The sequence below is a fragment of the Gorilla gorilla genome, chromosome 18 (assembly GCF_029281585.2).
Source record: "Gorilla gorilla gorilla isolate KB3781 chromosome 18, NHGRI_mGorGor1-v2.1_pri, whole genome shotgun sequence".
NCBI classification, from domain to species: Eukaryota; Metazoa; Chordata; class Mammalia; order Primates; family Hominidae; genus Gorilla; species Gorilla gorilla.
Genome location: NC_073242.2, coordinates 28,403,260 through 28,429,419, shown reverse-complemented (window position 1 = coordinate 28,429,419; position 26,160 = coordinate 28,403,260). Strand labels below are relative to the sequence as shown.

The following is a 26,160-nucleotide window of genomic DNA, read 5'->3' as shown; positions in this document are numbered from 1 at the left end:
AGACTGAGGCATGAGAATCGTTTGACCCTGGGAGGCAGAGGTTGCGGTGAACTGCGATCGCACCACTGCACTCCATTTTGTGCAAAAGAATGAGACTGTGTCTCAAAAAAAAAAAAAAAAGTATCTTTAGGTAAGATGCCAGTGTTGCGTTACCGCTTAGAAGATGGGAGCCAGGATGGGTGCAGTGGCTAATGCCTGTAATCCCAGTACTTTAGGTGGCCGAGGCAGGCAGATGGCCTGAGCCCAGGTGTTCGAGAACAGCCTAGGAAGCATAGGGAGACCCTGTCTCTACAAAAATAAAAAAATTAGCCGGGCATGGTGGTATGCGCCTGTAGTCCTAGCTGCTCAGGAGGCTGAGGTGGGAGGAATGCTTGGGCCCGGGAGGTCGAGGCTGTGGTGAGCCATGCATGATTGCACCACTGCACCCAGGGATCATGTGTCCCTGTCGTTTCGAGCACCTTGCCTCCCTCTTGACATCGGAGCCTGGAAAATTTCTGTGCCATGGCTCAGCGTCATCTGTCTTGTTAATGTCAGAGCCAGAACACGAACCAGCTCTGGCTTCCCGTGGGACCGGGCTCTCGCTTGTGTGACCACATTAATAGATTCCTTGGAAGAATGATCTAGGGAATTTGGACCAAATCTTCTAACAAGAAAGAAAAACAGCTGCCATCTGTTGAGTTTTACTGTGCTTGGGCCCTGTGCAAATAAGCACCCTACATAAGTGCCAACAGCCCTTAAAAGCCTATCATGACTTCCATTTTATAGATGAGAAAATAGGGGCTCGCCTGGAGAGGTGAAATAACTCAACCAGGGTCCCACAGCAGAAATATGGCAAAGTGTATGGTTTTTATTTTTAAGCTGTATAACCTTCCAGGAAGTGACAATGAAATGGCAGTGCTGAGACCCTGAAAATACATGGGCCGATGGCCAGATGGCAGGGCTATTTGGGTAGAGTGGGAGAGGCAGCTCCCTTGAATGGTGAGAGGGAGGAGTCAGGTGGCCACCTAGATGGAAGATGGTTTCAGGCAGAGGAAATGGCAGGGGCAAAGGCCTGGCTTGGGGATTGTGCTTGGTGCTTTTGACGAATACTAAGAATGCCCCTCTAGTACATCGCTGAGAAAGTTGATGGGAGAGGCCGGCTCTTTCGGCTCCTGGTCGTTGATTTATCCAGTTCATTCCCAGAGTGTTTAGTGAGCACCTGCTATGTTCCAGATACTGCCCCAGGTTTTTCCATGAGCTCCAGCAGCTGGTCAGTTGTGGCCACCTGGGGAGGGCCCGAGCACGTCTCTAGGGCCTGTCACTGCTCCTAGGGTGATGACTCTCCCTCAGGGCACAGCAGTCAGCACTGGGCGTTCTGCTTGCAGGTGGCCCTGTGCACGTTTGCCGTCTATGTGACCATTGACGAGAACAACATCCTGGATGCCCAGACAGCCTTCGTGTCTTTGGCCTTGTTCAACATCCTCCGGTTTCCCCTGAACATTCTTCCGATGGTCATCAGCAGCATCGTGCAGGTACAGGGAGAAGCTGGGGCGACTTCCGAGAGGGGGCCTTGGGGTTCTAGGCCACAAAAGCATGGAAGCGCCCCCGAGCGCAGCCTCTAGATCACACTCCCGGTCGGGCTCCATGAGGCCCGGACAAAGGCTGCCATGCTTTTGTCTGGTCATGCCTGAAAGAAAGAAAACGCATTTGACTTCTTGACAGAGAACTCGCACTTGAGTATATGAATCAAGTTTAATGCAGCAGGGCTTTCCCATGCTCTGGAAGAATCTTTCCGAAATACTCTATTCTCTTCAGCCTATTCCTCTGCCATTCCTATCCTTTTTTTCAAAAATGTAGCTGTTGTCTGAGTTGATTGATTTTACAACCCACTGATAGGTCTTGACCACCCACGCTTTGAGAAACCCCAACCTTACAGCCGGGCGCGGTGGCTCATGCCTGTAATCCCACCACTTTGGGAGGCTGAGGCGGGTAGATCACCTGAGGTCAAGAGTTCGAGACCAGCCTGGCCAACATAGTGCAACCTCATCTCTACTAAAAATACAAAAATTAGCCAGGTGTGGTGGCGGGTCCCTGTAATCCCAGCTACTCGGAAAGCTGAGGCAGGAGAATTGCTTGAGCCCAGGAGAAGAGGTTGCAGTGAGCCAAGATCGTGCCATTGCATTCCAGTCGGGGTGACACAGCAAAAACTCCGTCTCAAAATTAAAAAAAAAAAAAAAAAGAAAAACCCCAACCTTATAGCCGGGCATGATGGCACATGCCTGTAATCCCAGCACTTTGGGAGGCCAAGGCAGGTGGATCTCTTAAGCCCAGGAGTTTGAGACTAGCCTGGGCAATATGGTAAAACCCTGTATGTAAAAATATATATATATATATATATATTTGAAAATTAGCCAGGCATGGTGGTGTGCCCCTGTACTCCCAGCTACTCAGAAGGCTGGGGTGGGAGGATCAGCTGATCTTGGGAAGTTGAGGCTGCAGTGAGTCATAGTCACACCACTACACTCCAGCCTGGGTGAGGGGAGTAAGACCCTGTTTTTTTTTGTTTTTTGTTTTTATTTTTTAAAAACAATGTAGACCCTGTAGAATCTCTAAAATTCCTGCCATTGACTGTGTAAGGAGGGGTGGCTTTCTATTTTGTCACACTTGGGCACTACTGGAAGCTCCTGTCACTTTTCTGCACTATTTTCACATTCTTTTTCCGAGCATTGCGAACATCCCTTTTGAAAACTCCATTTTAACTACATAGGCAAATCAACCTTAAAATTTGGTAGTACAACGCTGATTGCAGGCTTTGTCCAAAACAAAAAAATCCATTTTATTATGAAAAATGTCAAGTGTACACAGAAGTAGAATAGCTTAAAGCTTGTAAGCTGGCATTAAAAAAAAAAAAAAAGAAGAAAAAGAAAAAAAAAAGCCAGGCATGATGGCTCACACCTGCAATCCCAGCACTTTGGGTGACCAAGGCAGGCAGATCAGCTGAGGTCGGGAGTTCGAGACAAGCCTGGCCAACATGGGGAAACCCTGTCTCTACTAAAAATACAAAAATTAGCCAGATGTGTTGGTGGGTGCCTGTAATCCCAGCTAATCTGGAGGCTGAGACACGAGAATCGCTTGAACCCGGGAGGTGGAGGTTGCCGAGGTTGCAGTGAGCTGAGATTGCACCACTGCACTCCAGCCTGGGCGACTGAGTGAGACTCAGTCTCCAAGAAAGGAAATAATACAACATGAACCCCGTGTACACATCACTCAGATTCAACGTCGGCATTTTTTGGCTGGGCACAGTGGCTCACACCTGTAATCCCAGCACTGTGGGAGGCTGAGGTGGTAGGATTGCTTCAGCCCAGGAGTTCAAAATCAGCCTGGGCAATGAGACCCCTACTCTACAAAAAATAACAAAATGGGTGTGGGGTGCACGCCTGCAGTGACTACATGGGAGGCTGAGGCAGAAGGATCGCTTGAGCCTAGGAGTTTGAGGCTGCAGTGAGTTATGTTTGCACCACTGCACTCCAGCCTGGGCAACAGAGCAAGACTCTGTCGTCTCAAATAAAGAAACCAAGGCTGAGCACAGTGGCTCATGCCTATAATCCCAGCACTTTGGGAGGTCGAGGTGGGTGGATCACGAGGTCAGGAGATTGAGACCATCCTGGCTAACACGGTGAAACCCTGTCTCTGCTATAAATACAAAAAAATTAGCCAGGTGTGGTGGCAGGCGCCTGTAATCCCAGCTACTCGGGAGGCTGAGGCAGGAGAATGTTGTGAACCCGGGAGGTGGAGCTTGCAGTGAGCTGAGATTGCGCCACTGCACTCCAGCCTGGGTGACAGAGCGAGACTCCGTCTCAAAAACAAACAAAAAAACCCAAAACATTTTGCCACAGTTGATTTATCTCATTCTTTTTCAGTATCCCTCCCTTGTCCCTCTTTCCCTTCATTTGTTTTTGATGCTAAACTCTGCTATCTATCCCTTCATTCTTTCCTTTATTTGCCGAATAATTTTAAAGCAAATCTCAGACCCCTTACATTCTACCCACAAATATTTCAGCATGCATTTCTTTCTACATAATGTAATACCATCATCATGTCTAAGCAAACTAACAATAAGTTTTTACAATAATACTCAGCCCATATCCAAGTTTTCTGGAGTATCTCAGAAATGCCTGTCCCATTGGGCTGTTTGAATTGGCTCTGTTGCATTTGCTGTTACGTTTCCAGAGTCCCTTTTCCACCAGGCCTCTGCCCTTTTCTTCTTTTGTTTTTATTTTTATTTATTTATTTTTTGAAATGGAGCCTCAGTCTGTCGCCCAGGCTGGAGTGCAGTGACATGATCTTGGCTCACTGCGACCTCTGCCTTCCCAAGTTCAAGTGATTCTTCTGCCTCAGCCTCCCGAGTAGCTGGGATTGCAGGTGCGTGCCACCACGCCAGGCTAATTTTATGTATTTTTTTTTTTTTAGCTGAGGCAGGGTTTCACCATGTTGGCCAGGCTGGTCTCAAACTCCTGACCTCAAGTGATCTGCCTGCCTCGGCCTCCCAAAGTGCTGGGATTACAGGTTTGAGCTACCGTGCCCAGCCATTCGCCCATTTTTTCTGAAATACCTTTTGTGGGCTTTTAAAACAAAGCAGAACCAAAACCTGTTTCTTGTTTTGTTTTGTTTTGTTTAATTCTAAAGTATACACTGGTTCTAAGAAATGTGGGACCTTCAGAAAAAAGGGAGGGTGTGTGCCCCTCCACACCCGGGGAAACCCTTGAAAGTTAACCTTGGTTGGTTTTGCAAAAATGCTTTTTAAAAATAACTCTCCCCTGCCATTGCTCTCTGTATATGCGAGTGTCTCCCTCAAACGCCTGAGGATCTTTCTCTCCCATGAGGAGCTGGAACCTGACAGCATCGAGCGACGGCCTGTCAAAGACGGTATGTGTGTGTTCGGTCCTGGCTTCTGGAAGTGGCCGCCTTCCCATCTCCCACTGGGTCCTCCCTACTTGCATTTCTTTCCCTTGGCTGCCCTCAGGTTTGACTCTGCCCAGCCGCTTGTCTGCGAGACCCCGTGGGACAAGGGTTCTGCAGAGCCTGCAGAAGGGAAGGGAAACCTGGCCTCCTGGGCTTCTGTCCTGTCTCACACTTCCCAGGAGGGTGAACTTGCACTTGCATTTTTGTTTTCTTGCTGAGGGGCAGCAGCTGCTTGAGGCTTCCCCCTGGGAGTCACTTTCCAAGGCTTTGACCTTGATTCTATTCTGGGCTAAATGAGAACTCTGGAGGCTGGCCAGCCTCCATCACCCACAAGCTGTGTAGACTTAGGTCTGAGCCTCAGTTTTATCTAGATCAGGGAAACAAAAGTACCTTTCTTTGGCTGAGTGTTACTTGGATTATTATTTTTTTTTTTTGAGACAGGGTCTCATTCCATTTCCCAGGCTGGAGTGCAGTGGCGCAGTCACAGCTGTCATTGCAGCCTTGATTTCGCGGGCTCAGGTGATCCTCTGACCTTAGCCTCCCAAGTAGCTGGAACTACAGGCACACACAGCACCATACTTGGATAATATTTTGGTATGTTTTGTAGAGACAGGGTTTCACCATGTTGTCCAGGCCGGTCTCGAACTCCTCAGCTCAAGCAATCCACCTGCCTTAGCCTCCCAAAGTGCTGGGCTTATAGGCATGAGCCACTTCTCCTGGCCTTTTTTTTTTTTTTCAATATTAAATTTTTTTATTTGGAGAGACAAGGTCTTGCTTTGTTCCTCAAGTTGGTCTTGAACTGCTGGGCTCAAGGATCCCTCTGCCTCAGCCTCCCAAATTGCTGGGATGACAGATGTGAGCCACTGCACCTGGCCATGCATTTTTATTGGCAGGTTTGTTTGTTTTGTAGCTTGTTAATTTATCGTTTCCCAGCCCATCCCCCTGAGCCAGGGATGTTGTTTGTAACCATCTCTCTAGGCACTTAATAATAAATATTAGGCCGGGCACAGTGGCTCACACCTGTAATCCCAGCACTTTGGGGAGCTGAGGCAGGTGGATCACTTGAGGTCAGGAGTTTGAGATCAGCCTGGCCAACATGGTGAAACCCCGTCTCTACTGAAAATACAAAAATTAGCTGGACATGGTGTTGGGCACCTGTAATCCCAACTACTCAGGAGGCTGAGGCAGGAGAATCACTTGAACCCAGGAGGCGGAGGTTGCAGTGAGCCAAGATCGCGCCACTGCACTCCAGCCAGGGCAAAGAGTGAGACTTCATCTCAAAAAAAAAAAAAAAAAAAAATAATAATAATAATAAATATTAATGGCACTAAGTGCAGTGACACGTTCACTTATAAAGCCTCTGTCATGCACATTCCGTTCCAAGGATGTCAATGTCCCAACTTGTCCATTACTCACCATGGTACCCCTGGAGGAGGGTGATGGAAACCCCCATTTTCCAGATGAAGAAACTGGTCTCTGAAACTTGCCAGAGATTGCACAGCTGATGAAAAGAAGAACCAGCATTCACACCTACAGCCCATCGGTAGAGTCCATGCTCTTCCTGGCCATAGGGTGTTGCCTCACTGAGATTTACTGAGCACCTGCTATGTGCCAAGCATTGTGAGAAGTGCCCTGTGTGCTCTGCCTCATAGACACCCCACCACAGCCCTCTGAGGTTGATTGCATGATTGTCAGCTGTATTTTACAGATGAAAAAGTGAGGCACAGGCTGGGTGCAGTGGCTCGTACCTATAATCCTAGTACTTTGGGAGGCCAAGGCTGGAGGATTGCTTGAGGCCAGGAGTTTGAGACCACCTTGGGTAATGTAGTGAGACCTCATCTCTACAAAAATTAAAAAATTCACCAGGCATGGTGGTGCACCTGTAGTCCTAGTTACTTGAGAGGCTGAGGCAGGAGGATTGGCTGAGCCCAGGAGTTCAAGGCTATAGTGAGCTATGATCATGCCACTGTACTCCAGCCTGGGTGTCAGAGTGAGACCCTGTCTCAAAAAAGAAACAAACGAAGGCACAGAGAAGTTAACTAACTTGCCTGTGGCTACCCAGGTACGAAGTGGTAGCCCCAGGATTCAAACCCATACAGTCTGGCTCCAGAGTCCAATGTCAGAAGATTAAATGTGTGTAAACGTCGGTTATACCGCGTGAGCTGTGTCTGGCACCTCGCAGGCGCTCAGGTATCTTTAGTGGCACCTAAACATTTGACACGTTTGACACGGCACCTGGTGCATAGAAGATGATAAAGAGATCCTGGGAGTTGTCACGTCTCTGGTCTGAGTGAGATGGTCTCAGCGTCTTCAGCTCAGCCCCCTGGTGTGGGGTTTTTTATCCTGGGCGCTACTGACATCTGGAGACACATTGTTCTTTGTGGTTGGGGACTGTCCTGTGCACTGTGGGATGTTGAGCAGCAACCCTGGACTCTACCCATTAGATACAGTAGTGTCCACCCCAATTTTGGCAACCAAAAATGGCTCCAGACATTGCCAGATGTGCCTTGAGGGACACAGTTGCCTCCAGTTGAGAACTGTGGCCCAAGTGGATGCTGAACTCTTCCTCCCAACACCCCTGGGCTGTGGTCATCTGGTTTCTGCTGTCCCAGTGTCCCACATCCCCTCACATCATAAGGCAATGATTCCATCTACTCTGGGGTCAAATTTGTCTGCTAAACACAGTCTGAAATTTGAGGTGGCCGGCGGTGGGCGGGGGGTGGTTTCTTGCTACTGAAGTTGTTCACAGCTCAATGCAAGCATCAGGAAACCCCTAGGCCCCCGGGTGCCGCCTGCACCCCAGCCCCTCCTTCCTGCCCTAATAGTGGCCTCCTAGGTGGTTGGACTTCCTGGAATGTTTAGCACGCTCTAGCCAGTGGGGGCCCCCTTGGCTGCTCCCAGCTCCCAAGCTAACCGTTCTCTGCAACCTCTCTCTCTCCAGTGGCTTTTCTTAAATTGCTTAAATAGCAACTCCCAGTTTCCTCATTCCATGTCCACTCTTTTAGAAGAGCTGAGGGAGAAAGTTAATCTAGGTTAACCAGCACCTTCCTCTCTCTGTAGGTTTTTTGTTTTTTTGGTGCATGGAGGAAGTTATTTCTTCATTTGACAACTTAAACAAAAAATACTCCTGTATTATGTCTAGATGGTCTTAAGGTGGCTCATAATTCAGAGAGCTGCTTTTCTGTTTTTTCTTTTTCGTTTTCCTTGTTTTTTTTGAGACAGAGTTTCACTCTGTTGCCCAGGCTGGAGTGCAGTGGCACGATCTTGGCTCTCTGCGACCTCTGCCTTGGTTTCAAGCGGTTCTCCTGTCTCAGACTCCCAAGTAGCTGGGACTACAGGCATGCGCTACCACACCTGGCTAATGTTTGTATTTTTAGTAGATACGGGGTTTCACCATGTTGGCCAGGCTGGTCTCGAACTCCTGACATCAGGTGATCTGCCCGCCTCGGTCTCGCAAAGTGTTGGGATTACAGGCATGAGCCCCTGCGACTGGCCTGCTTTTGTTTTAAGTGAGAGACATGAAGTAAAAGGAAAATAACAGGAAGAAGAGTAAAAGAAGACAGAGGTGCTAGGAGCTTTAGAAGTGTGGAGCTGGCCGGGCATGGTGTCTCATGCCTGTAATCCCGGCACTTTGGAAGGCCGAGGCAAGCAGATCACTTGAGGCCAAGAGTTCGAGACCAGGCTGAGCAACATGTCAAGACCCCATCTCTACAAAAAATACAAAAAAAAATTAGCTGGGTGTGATGGTGCACATCCTGTAGTCCCAGTTGCTCAGGAGGCTGAAGTGGGAGAATCGCCTGCGCCTGGGAGATGGAGGTTGCAGTGAGCCGAGATCGCACCACTGCGCTCTAGCCTCGGTGCAGAAGCCAGATCCTGTCTCAGAAGAAGACAGAAGCATGGAATCAGTTAACATGTGTCTTGTCTCCAACACTCTCCCCTTCCCTGTGCCCTCATACCACATTTCCTGTTCCGTATCCTCTTTTTTTGAGTTTATCGTGATGGATGTTTTAGAAAGATCCACCTGCTGTGATGTGCTGTGTGTAGGGTGGTGTGGCTGGGGGAGGAAGACAGATAGAGGACGTGGGGAGAAGGGTGAACGACCTCCCTTTGAACCTCAAGGAGGGCCCAGCGGTCTGATGCTGGCCACCCCAGTGGAGAGAGGTTTGCATGTGGACGCCAGCTGTTTCCCACTGACCTTGGCCACTGCTCGGCCCTCCCAGCTGGAGCTGCCCCGAACCTGCCTGAGAAGGGCCAGGGCATCGAGAGCATTGAGTAATTGTCATGCGGCCCCCGCCTCTGCAGTGATCTCCCGAGATGATCGTCCAGATGGCGCAACCCCATCTTACAAGGACAAAGCTTCTTGAAGTTTCCTTCTGCTTTCTGGGTCCGGGGCTGCCTCCAAAACTGCAGGTTGAGTTTCTTCTTTCAGAACCCGTGGCTGATGCCACCAGATAATAATGCCTAGCGCCATTCGTGCCAAGCGTCTGGGGTTGAACCACTCAAGCAGAGAAAGAGAGCGTTCTGTTGATGTGGAGTCCCACAGCTCAGCCTGTGCCTGACATGTCTCTGTGCTTCGTAGGCGGGGGCACGAACAGCATCACCGTGAGGAATGCCACATTCACCTGGGCCAGGAGCGACCCACCCACACTGAATGGGTAAGCCGGGACGTGGACACACGTGATGGCGTGGAGAGAGCCACAGGGCTTTTGTCAAACGTGGATTCGAATTCCCACCGTGTTCCCTCTCTGTGACCTTGAACAACTCACTTTGCCTTTCTAAGACTTAGCTTACCCATCTGGACAGTGGGTGCAGATACACCTGCTTAGGCTGTCGTGAGAAGCAGACACAGATGCCTAGCACAGAGGGTTCCCTGTGATTGTAAGTTACAGCAGCCTTGGACAGCTAGACTTAGACAATACAGGAGATTCTTGGCTCGCATAACTGGGAGGAGGTTCTACTTTCAGGTGCGGTGTGATCCAGGGACTCTGCCATCGGAACTTTCTTCATATTTTCTTTGTTTCACTTTCTCCTGGTCTGCTTTATCCTCATGCATCCTCTCCACTTGTGATGGTAAATGGTCCCAACAGCTCCCACTGTGTATCCCACTGTTAGGAGAACTGCCTGCTTCTTATTGACACAGATTGGGTCCTGTGCCCTCTGTGAGGCAATCGCTATGCCTTCAGACACTGAGTGTGCTGATTGGCCAGTCTCAGTCAGAGGCTGTGATGCTGCTGAACTCCAGTGCCCCTCAGCTGCCCAGCTCACCCTTTCTTGCCAGCTTTCTATCTGGCACCCCACACCCTACAGTCCTTACCTTTCCAAAGCACATGAAGTCTAGAAAATTGACCTTATCCCCAGGCAACTTGTCAAGCACCTCTCATTTTTTTCTGACCAGAGGCCTTGATCAACAGCTTTTTAGGCCCCCTTAAGGAATCTGCAAAACACAAGGGTGATGGGACCCTTTTAGAGGTTTAGCTCATGCCTGGGTAGCCAAATCACTGCTGTATTTTATCATGAAGGAGAGAAACTCTCCAGAGAAAAGAATCTGTAGGAAGCCTGCCTTGAAAATTCATGGGGGTACTGCATGCTTAGGAAGTTCTTCCTTATGTCTAACTTAAATCCTGCCTGCTTCAATTGTAGCTGTTCTGTCTTGTTGAGCTTCACAACTAATCTGTATCTGTGTCCCTTTCCTGACCCAGTGGTTTTCCTGTTCAGTTACCTTCCCCCCATGAGACCCCAGAACCTTTCTCTAACCCTTTTCTCTCATCAGCCTCTGTAAGAATATTTCAGTCTCACGTGGACAGTGGCAGGTACTGTCTCACTGGGCTTCCTGCCCACTCAGGCCCCATAATCCTTTCCCCTCCCAGCACAGGAACAAAAAGCCTGATGAGTGTCACCATGCAGCAGTGTCATAAGAATGAAACAATCAGTGACAGCAACGACTATCAGCATTTCCACTAATACTCTGAAATCAGAAAGGTGGCAGTTAAAAAGCACAGAATCCCAGCACTTTGGGAGGCCAAGGTGGGCACATCACCTGAAGTCCGAAGTCTGAGACCAGCCTGGCCAACATGGTGAAACCCTGTCACTACTAAAAATAAAAAAATTAGCTGGGCATGGTGGTGCATGCCTGTAATCCCAGCACTGTGGGAGGCTGAGGCGGGCAGATCACTGGAGGTCAGCAGTTCGAGACCAGCCTGGCCAACGTGGGGAAACCCCATCTGTACTAAAAACACAAAAGTTAGCTGGATGTGGTGGCGCTCGCCTGTAATCCCAGCTACTTGGGAGGCTGAGGCACAAGAATCATTTGAACCTGGGAGGCACAGTTTTCAGTGAGCCAAGATTGAGCCACTGTACTCCAGCCTGGGCCACAGAGTGAGACTCTTGTCTCAAAAAAAAAAAAAAAAATACTTAAGTAACTAAATACAGGTAAATAAAAAATAAAAGCACATTCCATATAAGTGAGTCCAGCAAAGGTTTGGATGTGCCCTCCCTTCCCTGGGAGGATGGAAACCCTGCTCTGGAGGTGCCGTCAGCAGTGGGAGTGGCCTGGGGTTGACCTGCCCCATTGACAGCCGGTCTTGCTGGGAGAATGCTGAGCTTATTTTATTTTGCTTTCTGCTGTTCGTTAAAGGATGATTTCAATAGAGACATCTTCCTGAAATTCAACTCAGATTTATTCATACGCGTTTCCCTTTTCAACCCTTTGGTGGCTCCCGGCTGGCAGAGTTCAGGTGTCGTAGCACAGCGTCCTTCCAGGGCATATTTCAAGGTGCTCCCAGGTCTGGCCACTACCTACCTCAGTGCCATCGCATCCCTGGTTACACCCTGTGCCTTCACCCCTTTACACCTTTCTCCGGCTCTCCCCATGTTTCTGTGTGTGGGACACGCCTGCTTTTCTGTCAGAGTTTTTTGGTTTATTTATTTCTTGAGACAGAGTCTCACGCTCTTGCCCAGACCGGAGTTCAGTGGCACGATCTCAGCTCACTGTAACCTCTGCGTCTTGGGTTCAAGTGATTCTTGTGCCTCAGCCTCCTGAGTAGCTGGGACCACAGGCCCTGCCACCGTGCCTGGCTAATTTTTATATTTTCAGTAGAAATGGGGTTTCACCATGTTGGCCAGGCTGGTCTCGAGCTCCTGACCTCGTGATCCGCCTGTGTTGGCCTCCCAGAGTGCTGGGATTACCAGCACTGGCATGAGCTACCGTGCCTGGCCCCAGTTTGTCTTGAGGTGTCCTCTCCTTTCAGACCTTGCATCATGCCCCCAGTGAAGTTCCTGCCTCTCTGAGGGGCAAAAACTGTTCCAGAAGCCCACTGTGACAGGATCCCTCAGGTTACTCCGTGCCTCTCTTCTCTAAGGGACACCTGTCACCTACCTCCCACCTGGAGGCCCCCTGAGACAGGTCACTGAACTGAACTCAGCAGTAGAAATGGAAGGAATGTTGAGGCCTTCAGTGTTTAGTACAGTCTTGCCTTTTGTCTGTCTTTCTCTTTATCTACTTGGGGTAAATTGAGGCTCGGTGGCCATGGGCATTAGCCCGGCAGGCCTCATTCAGCGTGGCTGAGTCAGGTGTGTTGTGTCGTTTCAGCATCACCTTCTCCATCCCCGAAGGTGCTTTGGTGGCCGTGGTGGGCCAGGTGGGCTGCGGAAAGTCGTCCCTGCTCTCAGCCCTCTTGGCTGAGATGGACAAAGTGGAGGGGCACGTGGCTATCAAGGTAGGATGAGGACCAGCGGGGAGGGGCAGTGGGGAAGCTGGTGGTCTGAGGAAAAGCTCAGAAATGATGGTGTTTCTTTTGACTGTCCCTGTGCCAGAAGTGAAAGCAGCAACGTCTCTTTTCCTCCTCCTCCTGTATCTGTCCACTGTCTCTTTCTCTCTCGTTCTTTCTGTTCTGTTCCGTGCTGTCCTAGAAGGCAGGATTTTGGTATCATTTATTTCCATCTGTCTCCCAGCACTTAAAATAGTGCCCAGTATATAGTAGGCACTTAATAAATATTTATTTTGTTACCTCCTTATTAAGCTGTTATTTTATTATTATTATTATCATTATTATTATTATTTTTTTTTTTGAGACAGGGTCAGGCTCTGTCCCGCAGGCTGGAGTGAAGTGGCGTGATCTCGGCTCACTGCAGCCTCTGCCTGCTGGGTCCAAGCGATTCTCCCTCAGCCTCCCGAATAGCTAGGATTACAGGCATGCGCCACCATGCCCAGCTAATTTTTATATTTTTTTAGTAGAGACGGTGTTTTACCATGTTGGCCAGGCTGGTCTCAAACTCCTGACCTCAAGTGATCTGCACACCTCTGTCTCCCAAAGTGCTGGGATTACAGGTGTGAGTCACCGCATTTGGCCACTTAATAAATACTTAGTAGACACATGAAGACTCCCTGGTACGCAGCCTGTGTCTCCTTCCCTTGCGTCTCTGCCTGTCACTGAGTGTCTCTTGGTCTGTTTGGGTCTTTTTGGATTGTTCTTTATCTTTATGGATCTCTGAGTATCTATTCTTATAAATGTAACAAAACAAAAATGTTTATGCGGTTAGAATATTTTCTTAGAACATTTTTTAAAGGGAACAGTTTAAATTTTTAGTGTCGAATTCTTAATATGGAGCTAAAAGAAGACTGCAGTTTTACTGCTTTTAAATACACAGTGTACTTTGAAGTAAGTTGAAATTCCCCAGGAGTGAGCTTAAGAGGCTCATTTACAAATAATCCCCACTGGAAATCAACAGCCTTTGTTTGCATTTAGTTCACTCCCCATGAAGGCCTTTTCCTAGTGTAACAATACGTCCCTGGAAGTTTTGCTACCAGCATTTCCAGGAGTGTGGTCTGCAGCCAGCTCATCTTGCAGGACATTTGGGCGATAAAGAACCCCAGGCTCAAACAAGCGTGGGAAATAATGCATACTCCAGCCCCCTCCCTCTTGGAGACTTACAGTAAACATTAGCAAATTAAAGGCTCTGACAAGTCCTGCAAGGAGAAAAAATCTATTAACTGTTTAACCTTTTGTGTCCCAGGTGTACTTGTCCGCACCTCTTTAGTGTCTGTGCAACTGCACATTTGTCTCTTGGAATCTGCCTTTGGGAATGTCAAGTTTATGACGTTGTTTGTTGTTGTGGGTTTTTTTGAGACAGAGTTTTTTTTGTTGCCCAGGCTGGAGTGCAGTCGTGTGATCTTGACTCACTGCAACCTCTGCCTCCTGGGTTCAACCGATTCTCCTGTCTCAGCCTCTTGAGTAGCTGGGATTATAGGCACCTGCCATTACTGCACCCAGCTAATTTTTGTATTTTCAGTAAAGACGGGATTTTACCATGTTGACCTGGGTAGTCTAGAACTCCTAACCTCAGGTGATCTCCCCATCTCGGCTTCCCAAAGTGCTGGGATTACAGGCGTGAGCCACCGCTCCTGGTCTAGTTTATGACATTGTTTTTATTTCAGAGCAAAACCCTTTCTTTGATTATACAATGCCTTTAGAAAGTATACATTGTGATTGGGTCCAAATTAATGACCTTTAACTGTTGTTTTAAGAAATGTTTTATCATTACTTTCAAGTTCCTGCCATAAAATAAGAGGAATGAACCATGAGAGCTAGATTAATGGAAGAAAATTCCAAATCCGGATGGGATCCACATTGCTTTCTGTTTCCTTAACCCCAGCTTTCTGCTATCCTGGCACTATTAGCATTTCAGGCCAGATGATTATTTATTATTGGTTGTTTTGCCTAGGTAAGGGGAGTGCTAGAAATGTATATAAAATATTTATCTTTTCCCAAATGTTTTAGTCGGTGTGGTTTGTGTATATTATGTCTGAATTTTCTGTGGGTTCTATGGTAAGGCACCACTGTTGACATTTTGGCTTTTTAAAAGTTAGGATATTCAAGTCAGCAGGTTAATTATTTGAGAATTTAGAGTAAGAATGAGGGTACCCGGGACCTGCTGTCAGCTTTGCCCTCTCTAGAATTCCCTTATTCAAGAATCTTCTGGCTGGGCGCAGTGGCTCACATCTGTAATCCCAGCACTTGGGAGGCTGAGGCAGGTTGATCACCTGAGGTCAGGAGTTTGAGACCAGCCTGATCAGCATAGCGAAACCCCGTCTCTACTAAAAATACAAAAATCAGTGGGCCTGGTGGTGTGCGCCTTTAGTCCCAGCTACTCAGGAGGCTGAGGAAGGAGAATCCCTTGAGCCCGGAGGCAGAGATTGCAGTGAGCTGAGATCTTGCCACGGTATTCCAGCCTGAGCGACAGCAAGGCTTTGTGTCAAAAAAAAAATCTTCAGGGGTTCCCCTTGCCCTTCTGATAAAGCCCATGCTCCCCACCACCTATAGGCCCCCTTGCTGTCCCTGGTGTGTTTTCTGCCAGTTGTTCCCTCACAGGGTTGATCGATGTTCCTGTCACACTGGCCTTTCCGTTCCTTGAATGTGCCAAGTACTTTTCACTTCCAGGCCTTCGCATGTGCTGTTCCCTCGGACTTGAATGCTCTTCCCTCTTCTCCTCATGAAAGTGACTCATTCTTCACTTTTTGGTTCTTGTCTAAACATATGTTTGAGCTGAGCATGATGGCTCATGCCTATAATCCCAGCACTTCAGGAGGCCAAGGCAAGAGGATTGCTTGAGGCCAGGAGTTTGAGACCAGGCTTAGCAACATGGCAAGATTTTGTTTCTACAAACATAGTAAATATATAGAGAATTAACTACCTCAGCATTTTCATTAGCAAAATACACGAAACAAATATCCTTACTCTAGCCTTTATTCTCATGCTGTTTGTGATACCTGACATATGGAAATAAAAATAAGCCTTTGAAATGGATGCTTTGATATAGGAGTCTTTGCTTCAATTTTTAGCAAGGATATTTCCTCAAAGATCCTTCCCGGATGTCCCAAACTAGGTCAGTCTTTTAATTTTTTTGAGACAGGATCTTGCTCTGTGGTCCAGGCTGGAGTGCAGTGGCACGGTGCAATCTCAGCTCGTGGTACCTCCATTTCCTGGGCCCAGGTGATCCTCCCACCTCAGCCTCCCAAGTAGCTGGGACTACAGATGCACAGTGCCATGCCTGGCTAATTTTTCTATTTTTTTTAGAGATGGGATTTCTCTATGTTGCCCAGGGTGGCTTTGAACTCCTGACCTCAAGCAGTCTGCCTGCCTCGGCCTCCCAAAGTGCTGGGATTACAGGCATGAGCCACCGCGCCTAGTCAAGTTAGACTCTTAAAAAGTGTCATATATCTTTTTATCTTCGCGTCCACCGTAACTGTAATCAAGTAGTTTTCCGTCACGTGAGGGACTTCCACTCTTTGGAAGCAGGGGTTTTGATCACCGCTGTAGGCATTGAGTTAATAGCTAGCTACTAAGTAAATAACTGTAATCTTATCAACGAGGATATCAACTCTTTGACTCCTGATATTGGAGTCAGTGATTCACCTGCTGTGGGTTCTGATCCCAGCCCTGGCATCTGTTGTCCTTTGTGAGTCAGTTTCCCTCTTGCCAAAGCAATAGTTGTGATGAAAATGACTTGCGAAGTGAGGCCCTCCTAGCAGGCGGGTGGGCCAGCTGTTGTCTCGTTGATCAGATCTGTCTGTGTGTCTGTCTCACCTCGTTCTCCATTTGCAACTTAGGGCTCCGTGGCCTATGTGCCACAGCAGGCCTGGATTCAGAATGATTCTCTCCGAGAAAACATCCTTCTTGGATGTCAGCTGGAGGAACCATATTACAGGTCCGTGATACAGGCCTGTGCCCTCCTCCCAGACCTGGAAATCCTGCCCAGCGAGGATCGGACAGAGATTGGCGAGAAGGTCAGTATAGGTTGGATGTTGGCCCCTGAATCAGTCAGCTGTTGCTGTGTAACAAATGCTCTCACAATCTCAGTGGTCTGTGAGTCTGCTGCTATCAGCTGACCCGGCAGGGCTCAGCTGGGCGGCTCTGCTGCACTCTGCAGGCCAGCTGAACTTGGGTCCAGGCTGTGGGTGTGGCTCAGGTCTCCCTTACAGAGCTTTTGCTGGGGACCGGGGTGAGGGGTCCACAGCTTTCCAAAGGGGGGCTCTTCTCATGGTGGCAGCAGAGGCCCAAGATAGGCCCCCCAAAAAGCATGCAATGTCCCTTAAAGTACACTGTCCCTTCTACTCACAAAGCAAGTCACTTGGCCAAGCTCAAAGGCAAGGGACCAAGAAGGAAGTACATTCTACCTTTGTGGTCACATGACTGCAGAGTCACATGACAGAGGGCATGCTGTTGGGAGGAGGGGAGTCGATGATTCAGATGTTCACAGTCCCTGTCAAGATAGTCATAATACTGAAAATAGCACAATAGCTAACACTTACTGAGCATTTTCTCTTTCTTTTCTTTCTTTCTTTTTATTTATTTATTTATTTTTGAGATGGAGTCTCGCTCTCTTGCCCAGGCTGGAGTGCAGTGGCACGATCTCAGCTCACTGCAACCTCTGCCTCCCGGGTTCAGGTGATTCTCCTGCCTCAGCTTCCTGAGGGGCTGGAATTACAGGTGCATATCACCACACTTGGCTAATTTTTGTATTTTTAGTCGAGGCAGGGTTTCACCATGTTGGCCAGGTTGGTGTCTAACTCCTGACCTCAAGTGATCGGCTGGCCTCAGCCTCTCAAAGTTCTTTTTTTTTTTTTTTTGAAATGGAGTCTCTCTCTGTCGCCCAGGCTAGAGTGTAGTGGCACACTCTTGGCTCATTGCAGCCTCTGCCTCCTGAGTTCAAGTGATTCTCCTCCCTCAGCCTCTTGAATAGCTGGGACTACAGGCCCCTGCCACCATGCACGGCTAATTTCTGTATGTTTAGTAGAGATGGGATTTAGCTGTGTTGGCCATGCTGATCTTGAACTCCTGGCCTCAGGTGATCTGCCCGCCTCTGCCTCTCACAATGCTGGGATTACAGATGTTAACCACCTCGCCTGGCCCATAACTTGAGTATTTTCTGTATGTTGGGAACTATGCTAAACATTTTACATGTAATTCTTCCTCACAGCCAGCCCATGGGTGGAATTTGTTGTTATACCTAGGTAATCATTGAGGAAAAGGAGGCACAGAGAGGCCAAGTGACTTACCTGAGGCCACACAGCCACAGAGCTGCAGAGAGCATGGTTCCTGTGTCCATGTTGTTACCTGCTCATTTTGTCATCTCTAAAAGGGCCATTCTCTGCCTCTCACCACTGCAGACCCTCCCTCCTGCTGTGCTCCATCCCCCAGGTTTTCCTGCTGCTTCACAGCAACCCTCAGCCCCTGCCCACCTCCACACCTTGGTCTGAGCCTTCCAGGCCTGGGGTGCCTCCCCTGCTGCTTGCCTGGCCACTTTGCTCTGGCACCCCGTGGTGGTCGTCTGGTGTGTCCCCTCTTGGAAGATCAAGAGTGCAAAGCACTGGCCCATTTCTGTTTTTAGTTACAAGCCAGGGGCTCTGTCGGCTTTCTTACGTGGTGAATGATGTTTAAAAATTGAGATAAGTCTGCAGCTCCTTGGAAATAAAAAATGAGTTATTGGCCGGGCGCGGTAGCTCACGCCTATAATCCCAGCACTTTGGGAGACCAAGGTGGGAGGATTGCCTGAGGTCAAGGAGTTCGAGACCAGCCTGGGCAACATGGTGAAAACCCACCGCTACTAAAAATACAAAAAGTTGCCAGGCATGGTGCCGTGCACCTGTGGTCCCAGCCACTTAGGGGGCTGAGGTGAGAGGAGAACCTGGGAAGCGGAGATTACAGTGAGCCGAGGTTGTGCCACTGCACTCCAGCCTGGGCGACAGAGTGAGATTCTGTCTCCAAAAACAAAAAGAAGGCACGCGGCTGCCAGGACCCCACCTCAGTGCATAGGAGTCAGGGCAGGCATCTCAGGAGGGGCTGGGCAGTAACCTGTGATTTCCAGCCAAATAGGGAAACGACGTTGGCTTGTCTGTCATGTTGGGAGCTGGCGCTGCTGCTGGTCCATGCATTGTCTTTCCTCCTGGTGACTGGGATGTGGGCTGGATTTCAGCGTCCCCAGGCCGGAGCCTTGCTTCACCTATATGTGGCTTTGCCGGACAGTGACAGATCCAGAGTAAGCTGGCAAACACGGCAGCTGTCACCAACAGCAGCAGTAACAATAATATGACCACGTCCACCAGCGCCTTCCATGAGACTAAGGGATCAGGGCCTTCCCACTGGTCAACATGATTTGGTGCCGTCAGCCACCCTTCGCTGAGCACTCGCTGTGCGCCAGGTCCCCTGCTCAGCACCTCACGGGAGACTCAGGTTTTCTCTTTTGCCCAGTTGACAGGTGGGGCTAAGCCCTGTGCCTGTGATCCCATCCTTGGTGGTGGTGGAGCTGGGGCCTGGCTCCAGGTTTGTGCAGGCGTGACCTCATGCCTTCAGCATCAAACTTAAAGAAGAGGAGGTGGGTGCAGCTCTGCAGGGCCTTCACCCGGGACCTGCTGTGTCCTGAGCAGGCTCTATGCCTTTCTTTCTTTCTTGTTTAAAGAGACAGGGTCTCATTCTGTCGCCCAGGCTGGAGTGCAGTGGCCCAGCCATAGCTCGTTGCAGCCTCAAACTCCTGGGCTCAAGCCATCTTCCCACTCAGCCTCCTGAATAGCTGGAACTACAGGCGCACGTCAGCAGGCTTGGCTAATTTTTTCTTTTCTTTCTTTTTTTTTTTTTTTTTTTTTTTTGTAGAGACAGGGTCTCCCTATATTGCTCAGGCTGGTCTCAAACCCCTGGCCTCAAGCAGTCCTTCCACCTTGGCCTCCCAAAGTTCTGGGATCACACCACACTCGGCCTGCTTCTACGTATCGTGAGTCTCAAGATTTCCCAGGAAACCCACTCCTGTGTATGTCTCTCCCCAGGGCGTGAACCTGTCTGGGGGCCAGAAGCAGCGCATGAGCCTGGCCCGGGCCGTGTACTCCAACGCTGACATTTACCTCTTCGATGATCCCCTCTCAGCAGTGGATGCCCATGTGGGAAAACACATCTTTGAAAATGTGATTGGCCCCAAGGGGATGCTGAAGAACAAGGTGCCTGCTGGCGGGGCGGGGCTTGGTGTTGGGCCGTCTCGCCCTTTGGTTAAGTCAGAACGTGTCCCCTTTAGGAGTCCTTTACTTTCTCTGGCTTTCTTTGTTTTTAATTGGACTTTAAAGAACACATTTCTCATGCTTGTCTTGGAAGCCTTCCTAAGACAGCCGTCTTGTACTTGTCTTTATAGGGGTAAGTCCTCCGTGCAGAGTTAACCTCATTGCCTCTGCATGGCCAAGGGAGGCCTCTCTTCCTGATTAAGTCACGGGGCTGGCTTCTTAGCGGGGAATCCCACCCCAAGACATTGCCTGTGACCTAGCAGGCTGCATTTTCTTACTTGCAGAGGTGTCTGTGGGTAGAGGGGTCAGAAAATTGCCACAACACCTTAACATGATAGGAAATAGTTCCTGTGTTCTTTTTATAGGGCAGTTGTGGTAATGGGTACACACTGGCTCTTTTTTTTCTCCCCCTGATTTTATTTTTTTGAGGTGGAGTTTCGCTATTGTTGCCCAGGCTGGAGTGCAGTGGCATGATCTCAGTTCACTGCAACCTCCGTCTCCCGGGTTCAAGCACTTCTCCTGCTTTGGCCTCCCAAGTAGCTGGGATTTCAGGTGCGCACCACCACGCCTGGCTAACTTTTTGTATTTTTAGTAGAGTCGAGGTTTCACCATGTTGGTCAGGCTGGTCTCGAACTCCTGACCTCAAGTGATCTGCCCGCCTGGGTCTCTTGCAGTGTTGGGATTACAGGCGTGAGCCACCACAACCAGCTGTTTCCCCTGATTTTAAAACTAACACATCCCCATCGGGGGCATATAGATTAAGAAAAACATGAAAAAGAAAAATGGAAGCAGTTACACACATTCCACTGGTTAGAGGTTTTGTATTTTTTTCAAGTCTTTTTGCTCTGTGTGTAAACTTTTTAAATAGGGTTATCTTGTTACACGTATATATACAGGAAACATCGTGCTACATGACCTCTTGTAATCGTTCCCATACATACCACTAACATTCTGTGTAAACATATTTTAAAATAGTACAAAACATTTTTGAAAATTACTAAGTAATACAAGCCCATAGTAACAAAATTGAAAAGTACAAGAATATGGATATATTCTTATAATGTGTGTGTGTGTGTGTGTGTGTGTGTGTGTGTGTGTGTGTGTGTGTGTGCATGTATGTAAAGTAAATAAAGCTGGGCACGGTGAGTAATCCCAACACTTTTGGAGGCCTAGACCAGTGGATCACCTGAGGTCAGGAGTTTGAGACCAGCCTGGCCAACATGGTGAAACCCCATCTCTACTAAAAATACAAAAATCAGCCGAGTGTGGTGGTGCATGGCTGTAATCCCAGCTACTCAGGAAGCTGAGGCTGGAGAATGTCTTGAACCCGGGACGTGGAGGTTGCAGTGAGCTGAGATTGCGCCACTGCACTCTAGCCTGGGTAACAGAGCGAGACTCCATCTCAGAAAATATATATAAATAAAATAAATAAAATAGTCCCTCTTCATCCTGCATCCCTAATCTTTAATTCTTCTCTTAGAGAGCAAGGGTTAGCAAATCTGGCCCACTGCCTGCTTTTTATATGGCTCTTGAGCTAAGAATGATGTGTGTGTTTTTAAATAGAAGAAATCTAAACAGGAAGAATATTTTATGACATTTGAAAATCGTATTAAATTTAGATATCAGTGTCCATAAATAAAACTTTATTGGAACATGGCCAATGTATTTTTTTTTTCTTTTTTTTCTGGAGACAGGGTTTTCCTCTGTTGTCCAGGCTGGAGTGCAGTGCCACAGTCATGGCATGGTAGCCTCCAGCTCCTCGGCTGAATCAATCCTCCTGCCTTCTGAGTAGCTCCTGGGACCACAGGCATGCAGCACCATGCCTGGCTAATTTATTGTTATTTTTATTTTGTGGAGACAGGTCTCACTATGTTTCCCAGGCTGGTTTCAAACTCTTGGCCTCAAGGAATCCTCCCGTTTTGGCCTGCCAAAGTGCTGGGATTACAGGTGTGAGCCACCGCACGTGTCCTGTTCTTTAAAGCATCATCTACAGTTACTTCACCTCGGCAGGGCTGAGTTGGTGCCATGGCAACTGTAAGATCCATAAAGCTGAAAAGATTGACCGTTAGCTGTTTAAGGAAACATATGCTGACTTCTATTAATAGTTTGATGAATGTCTTCCCAAACTTTCAGATTTGCAGATAAAATGTATGCATGTGCATATTTTGTAGTGGTTTTGGGGGTGGCTGACAGCGGGAGTTGTTTTAGAAAAAAATTAAGCCAGAGCTGGGCACGGTAGCGCATGCCTGTAGTCCCAGCACTTTTGTAAGCCAAGGGCGAATGGATCGCTTCAGTTCAGGAGTTCAAGATGAGCCTGGACAACATGATGAGACCCCTGTCTTGACAAAAAATACAAAAATTATCTGGGCATGGTGGCACGTATCTGTAGTCCCAGCTACTTGGGAGGCTGAGGCAGGAGAATCGCTTGAACCCAGGAAGCATAGGTTGCGGTGAGCTGAGGTCGCAGCACTGCACTCCAGCCTGGGCGACAGAGCGAGACCCTATCTCAAAAAAAAAAAAAAAAAAAAGAAAATAAGCCATTGGGCTGGGCGCAGCGGCTCACACCTGTAATCCTAAAACTTTGGGAGGCCGAGATAGGCAGATTGCCTGAGGTCAGGAGTTTGAGACCAGCCTGGGCAACGTGGTGAAACGCCATCTCTACTAGAATACAACAAAAAAAAAATCAGCCAGGTGTGGTGGCGGGCGTATGTAATCCCAGCTACGCGGAGGGAGGCTGAGGCACGGGAATTGCTTGAACCCGGGAGGCAGAGGTTGCAGTGAGCCGAGACCGTGCCACTGCACTCCAGCCTGGACAACAAAGTGAAACTCTGTCTCAAAAAAAAAAAAAAAAGCCATTGCATACGAACTGTTTTGCTGTGGCACCATCCTTTTATTCCTTTACACACTTGTATGGTTCCCTCCCTACCTCTTGTCATTCAGGTTTTTGTTAAAAAATAACCTTCCCCATTACCTTTGTTAAAATTGCAAAACCCGCACACTTGGTACACCCGTTCCCCTTTTTGCTGCGTTTTCGCCATTCAGCAAGCACTATTCTACTAGTGTTCGTTTCTCCTGCGGCCCTTCCCCAGCTTTTAGCTCAGCACCTGAGGCGTGGCAGGCCCTTTGCACATGCAGGTTACAGGACCGTGTGCACAGGTTCAGCTGCTCCTGGATGCTGTTATCGCAGGTGCGTGTCCCACCTTCAGACCTGAGTTTTGCCCGCCAGGTGTTCGTCGGCTCATTCCTCCTTTAGTCTTCACTCTGCCAAGCTAGGCAGTCTCACACATGTGCACTGACGTGGCCGGGTGTCCTCTTTGCCCACAGACGCGGATCTTGGTCACGCAGAGCATGAGCTACTTGCCGCAGGTGGACGTCATCATCGTCATGAGTGGCGGCAAGATCTCTGAGATGGGCTCCTACCAGGAGCTGCTGGCCCGAGACGGCGCCTTCGCTGAGCTCCTGCGTACCTATGCCAGCACAGAGCAGGAGCAGGACGCAGAGGAGAACGGTAGGGGCAGCCCCAGGGTTCCACCTGCTCAGGGTGTCTGGCAACTTGAAGGGCCACATTGGCCTCTTTGAGGTTGCCACCAGCCACTTGGGGAAGGCGGCTCATCAGGGCATGAGGGTGGGAGCTGGATGGAGCCCCCTAAAGAAGCAATGTGGAAAACCACCTTAGTCCCTGCAGCGCTGAATTGGGAGAGAGTCTCGGTGCTTTATGGCCAGGGGACGGGAGCACCAGGCTTCAGCTCAGCTGACCTCAGGGCAGGGTCTAGCGCCTTCCTGGAACATGACCTTGGACCTGATGAGTTTCAGGGTCCTTATGGCAAAAATGGGAACGATGGTAATTAAAGTCCTGGCTCTCGGGGCTGAGAGAAACTGAGGACATACGTGACACAAGAGATGTGAGGGTCGTGAGGTGAAGCACGGAGTTAAGCTGGCAGGCTCGGGTTGGTGACGTCTGGGTTCAGTCCCCGGCCGCTCATCTCCCCAGCTATGTGACGTCAGGCCTGCCCTTCAGACCCATCTGAGCTTCACTTTCCTCCCTCATAAAGCAGTTCAGCAGGGCCAGACGTGGTGGTTCCCAACACTTGTAATCCCAACACATAGAGAGGCTGAGGTGGGAGGATCGGATCGCTCCAGCTCAGGAGTTTGAGATCATCCTCGGTAGCATGGCGAAACCTCATCTCTACAAAAAATACAAAAAAATTTGCCAGGCAGAGTGGCTCACGTCTGTAATCCCAGCACTTTGGGAGGCCGTGGTGGGTGGATCCCTTGAGGCCAGGAGGAGTTCAAGACCAGCCTGGCCAACACACTGAAACCCCAACTCTACAAAAAAAAAAAAAATTCAGATGCTATTAAGTGCTTTGGAGGGGAAACAAAAAAGACAATGCCATGGGCTGAGGAGTGATGGGTGTCATTGTGGCAACTCAGGCAGGGGATAGGGAAACCCTCTCTGGGGAGGTTGCATTGCCATGGGAAGGAGCCAGCAGGGAGAAGATCTGGGAACAGTGTTGTGGGCAGAGGGAACAGCCAGTGCAAAGGCCTCAGGACCAGCGTGAGCTCAATTTGTTTACAAAACAAAAAGGGTGGTGTGGCCAGACCATGGTGTGCCAGGACGTGGGGGGCAGGAGAAGAGGTCAGCACAGTGATTGTCCTGCAGGGCCTTCCAGGTGGGTTTTGGTCTAACTGCCCTGGGAAGCCACTGAGTGTCAGAGAGGCAAAGTGACCAGCCCCAGGATACACAGCAGCTGCTGGCAGGGTTGGTTCTCAGGTTGGTCTCTGAGTTTCTCATCCTTTGCCTGGGGTGGGAGTGGGAGCTCCTTCTCTGCAGAGATCCTAGTGGTCTCTAATAAGTGCTTTTTTGAGATGTAATTCACACACGTAGGCTGGGCGCAGTGGCTCACGCCTGTAATCCCAGCACTGTGGGAGGCTGACACAGGTGGATCACCTGAGGTCAGGAGTTCGAGACCAGCCTGGCCAACCTGATGAAACCCTGTCTCTACTAAAAATACAAAAATTATCCTGGCATGGTGGCGCACACCTATAGGCCCAGCTACTGGGGAGGCTGAGGCAGGAGAATAGTTTGAACCTGGGAGGCGGAGGTTGCAGTGAACCGAGATCGTGCCACTACACTCCAGCTTGGGCAACAGAGCAAGACTTAGTCTCAGAAAAACAAAACAAAAGAAAACAAAAATTCATACAACATACAATTAACCCACTTAAATCACACAATCCAACCATCACCACAGTCAGGTTTAGAACTTTTTTAAATCACCCCCAAAAGAAACCCCAATCCATCAGCCATGACTCCCTGTTTTCCCCAGCACCTCCCAAGCCCTAGGCAACCACTAATCTTTCTGTCTCTGTAGAATTGTTTATTCTGGACATTTCATATAAATGGCATCACAATAGGTGGAATGTTGTGACTGGCGGCCTTTACGCTTAGCGTGATGTTTTCAAGGTTCATCTATGTTGTAGCTTCATTTCCTTTTATTGCGGAATAATATGCCATTGTGCAGATAGACCATACTGTGTTGATCTGTTCACTGGTTGATGGACATTCAGGTTTTTTCCACTTTCTGACTCTTGTGAATACTGCTGTCATGAGCCCTGGTGGTTTTAAAGGAAAAGTTGGTGGCCAGGTGTGGTGGTTTGTGCCTGTAATCCCACCACTTTGGGAGGCCAAGGTGGGTGGATCACTTGAGGTTAGGAGTTCAAGACCAGCCTGGGCAGCATGGTGAAACCTCGTCTCTACTAAAAGTACAAACATTAGGTGGGATGGTGGTGCACACCTGTAGTCCCGGCTATTCGGGAGGCTGAGGTGGGGGAATCGCTTGAGCCTGGGAGTCAGGCTGCTGTGAGCCAAACGCATGCCACTGCGCTCCATCCGGCCTGGGTGACAGAGCAAGACCATGTCTCAAAAAACAGTTGGATTTTTGTTTCTTGCCAGTGCATGATAGCTGACATTCCCTTCAGCTTTTAAATTATTTGATTAGACTGAATTTCTGCATGTTCATTCCCTTGTGGTTGGGAAGTTCTACCTTGAGTCTAGCCTGTTTCTTCTTGCTGCAGAATCCCCCTTTGTCTGTCTCTCAGCCCGAGCAATGCATTGTTGCAACTTCTTGGTGACTTTTTCACTGACCTGCTTGGCAGGCTACTTTTAGGTGGCAATACCCTTT

The 26,160-nt window shown here is 49.0% G+C and overlaps 1 protein-coding gene across 1 annotated transcript in view; it reads left to right on the top strand.

Moving 5' to 3' along the window:
• Positions 1–26,160, top strand: part of LOC115932781 (titin-like) — a 136,791-nt gene that overhangs the window by 77,640 nt on the left and 32,991 nt on the right. Inside the window, 7 exon segments of the mRNA XM_063699572.1 lie at positions 1,365–1,511; positions 4,863–4,905; positions 9,521–9,596; positions 12,530–12,656; positions 16,547–16,723; positions 19,757–19,924; positions 23,306–23,489. Of these exon segments, the coding sequence (XP_063555642.1) occupies positions 1,365–1,511; positions 4,863–4,905; positions 9,521–9,596; positions 12,530–12,656; positions 16,547–16,723; positions 19,757–19,924; positions 23,306–23,489 (922 nt within the window).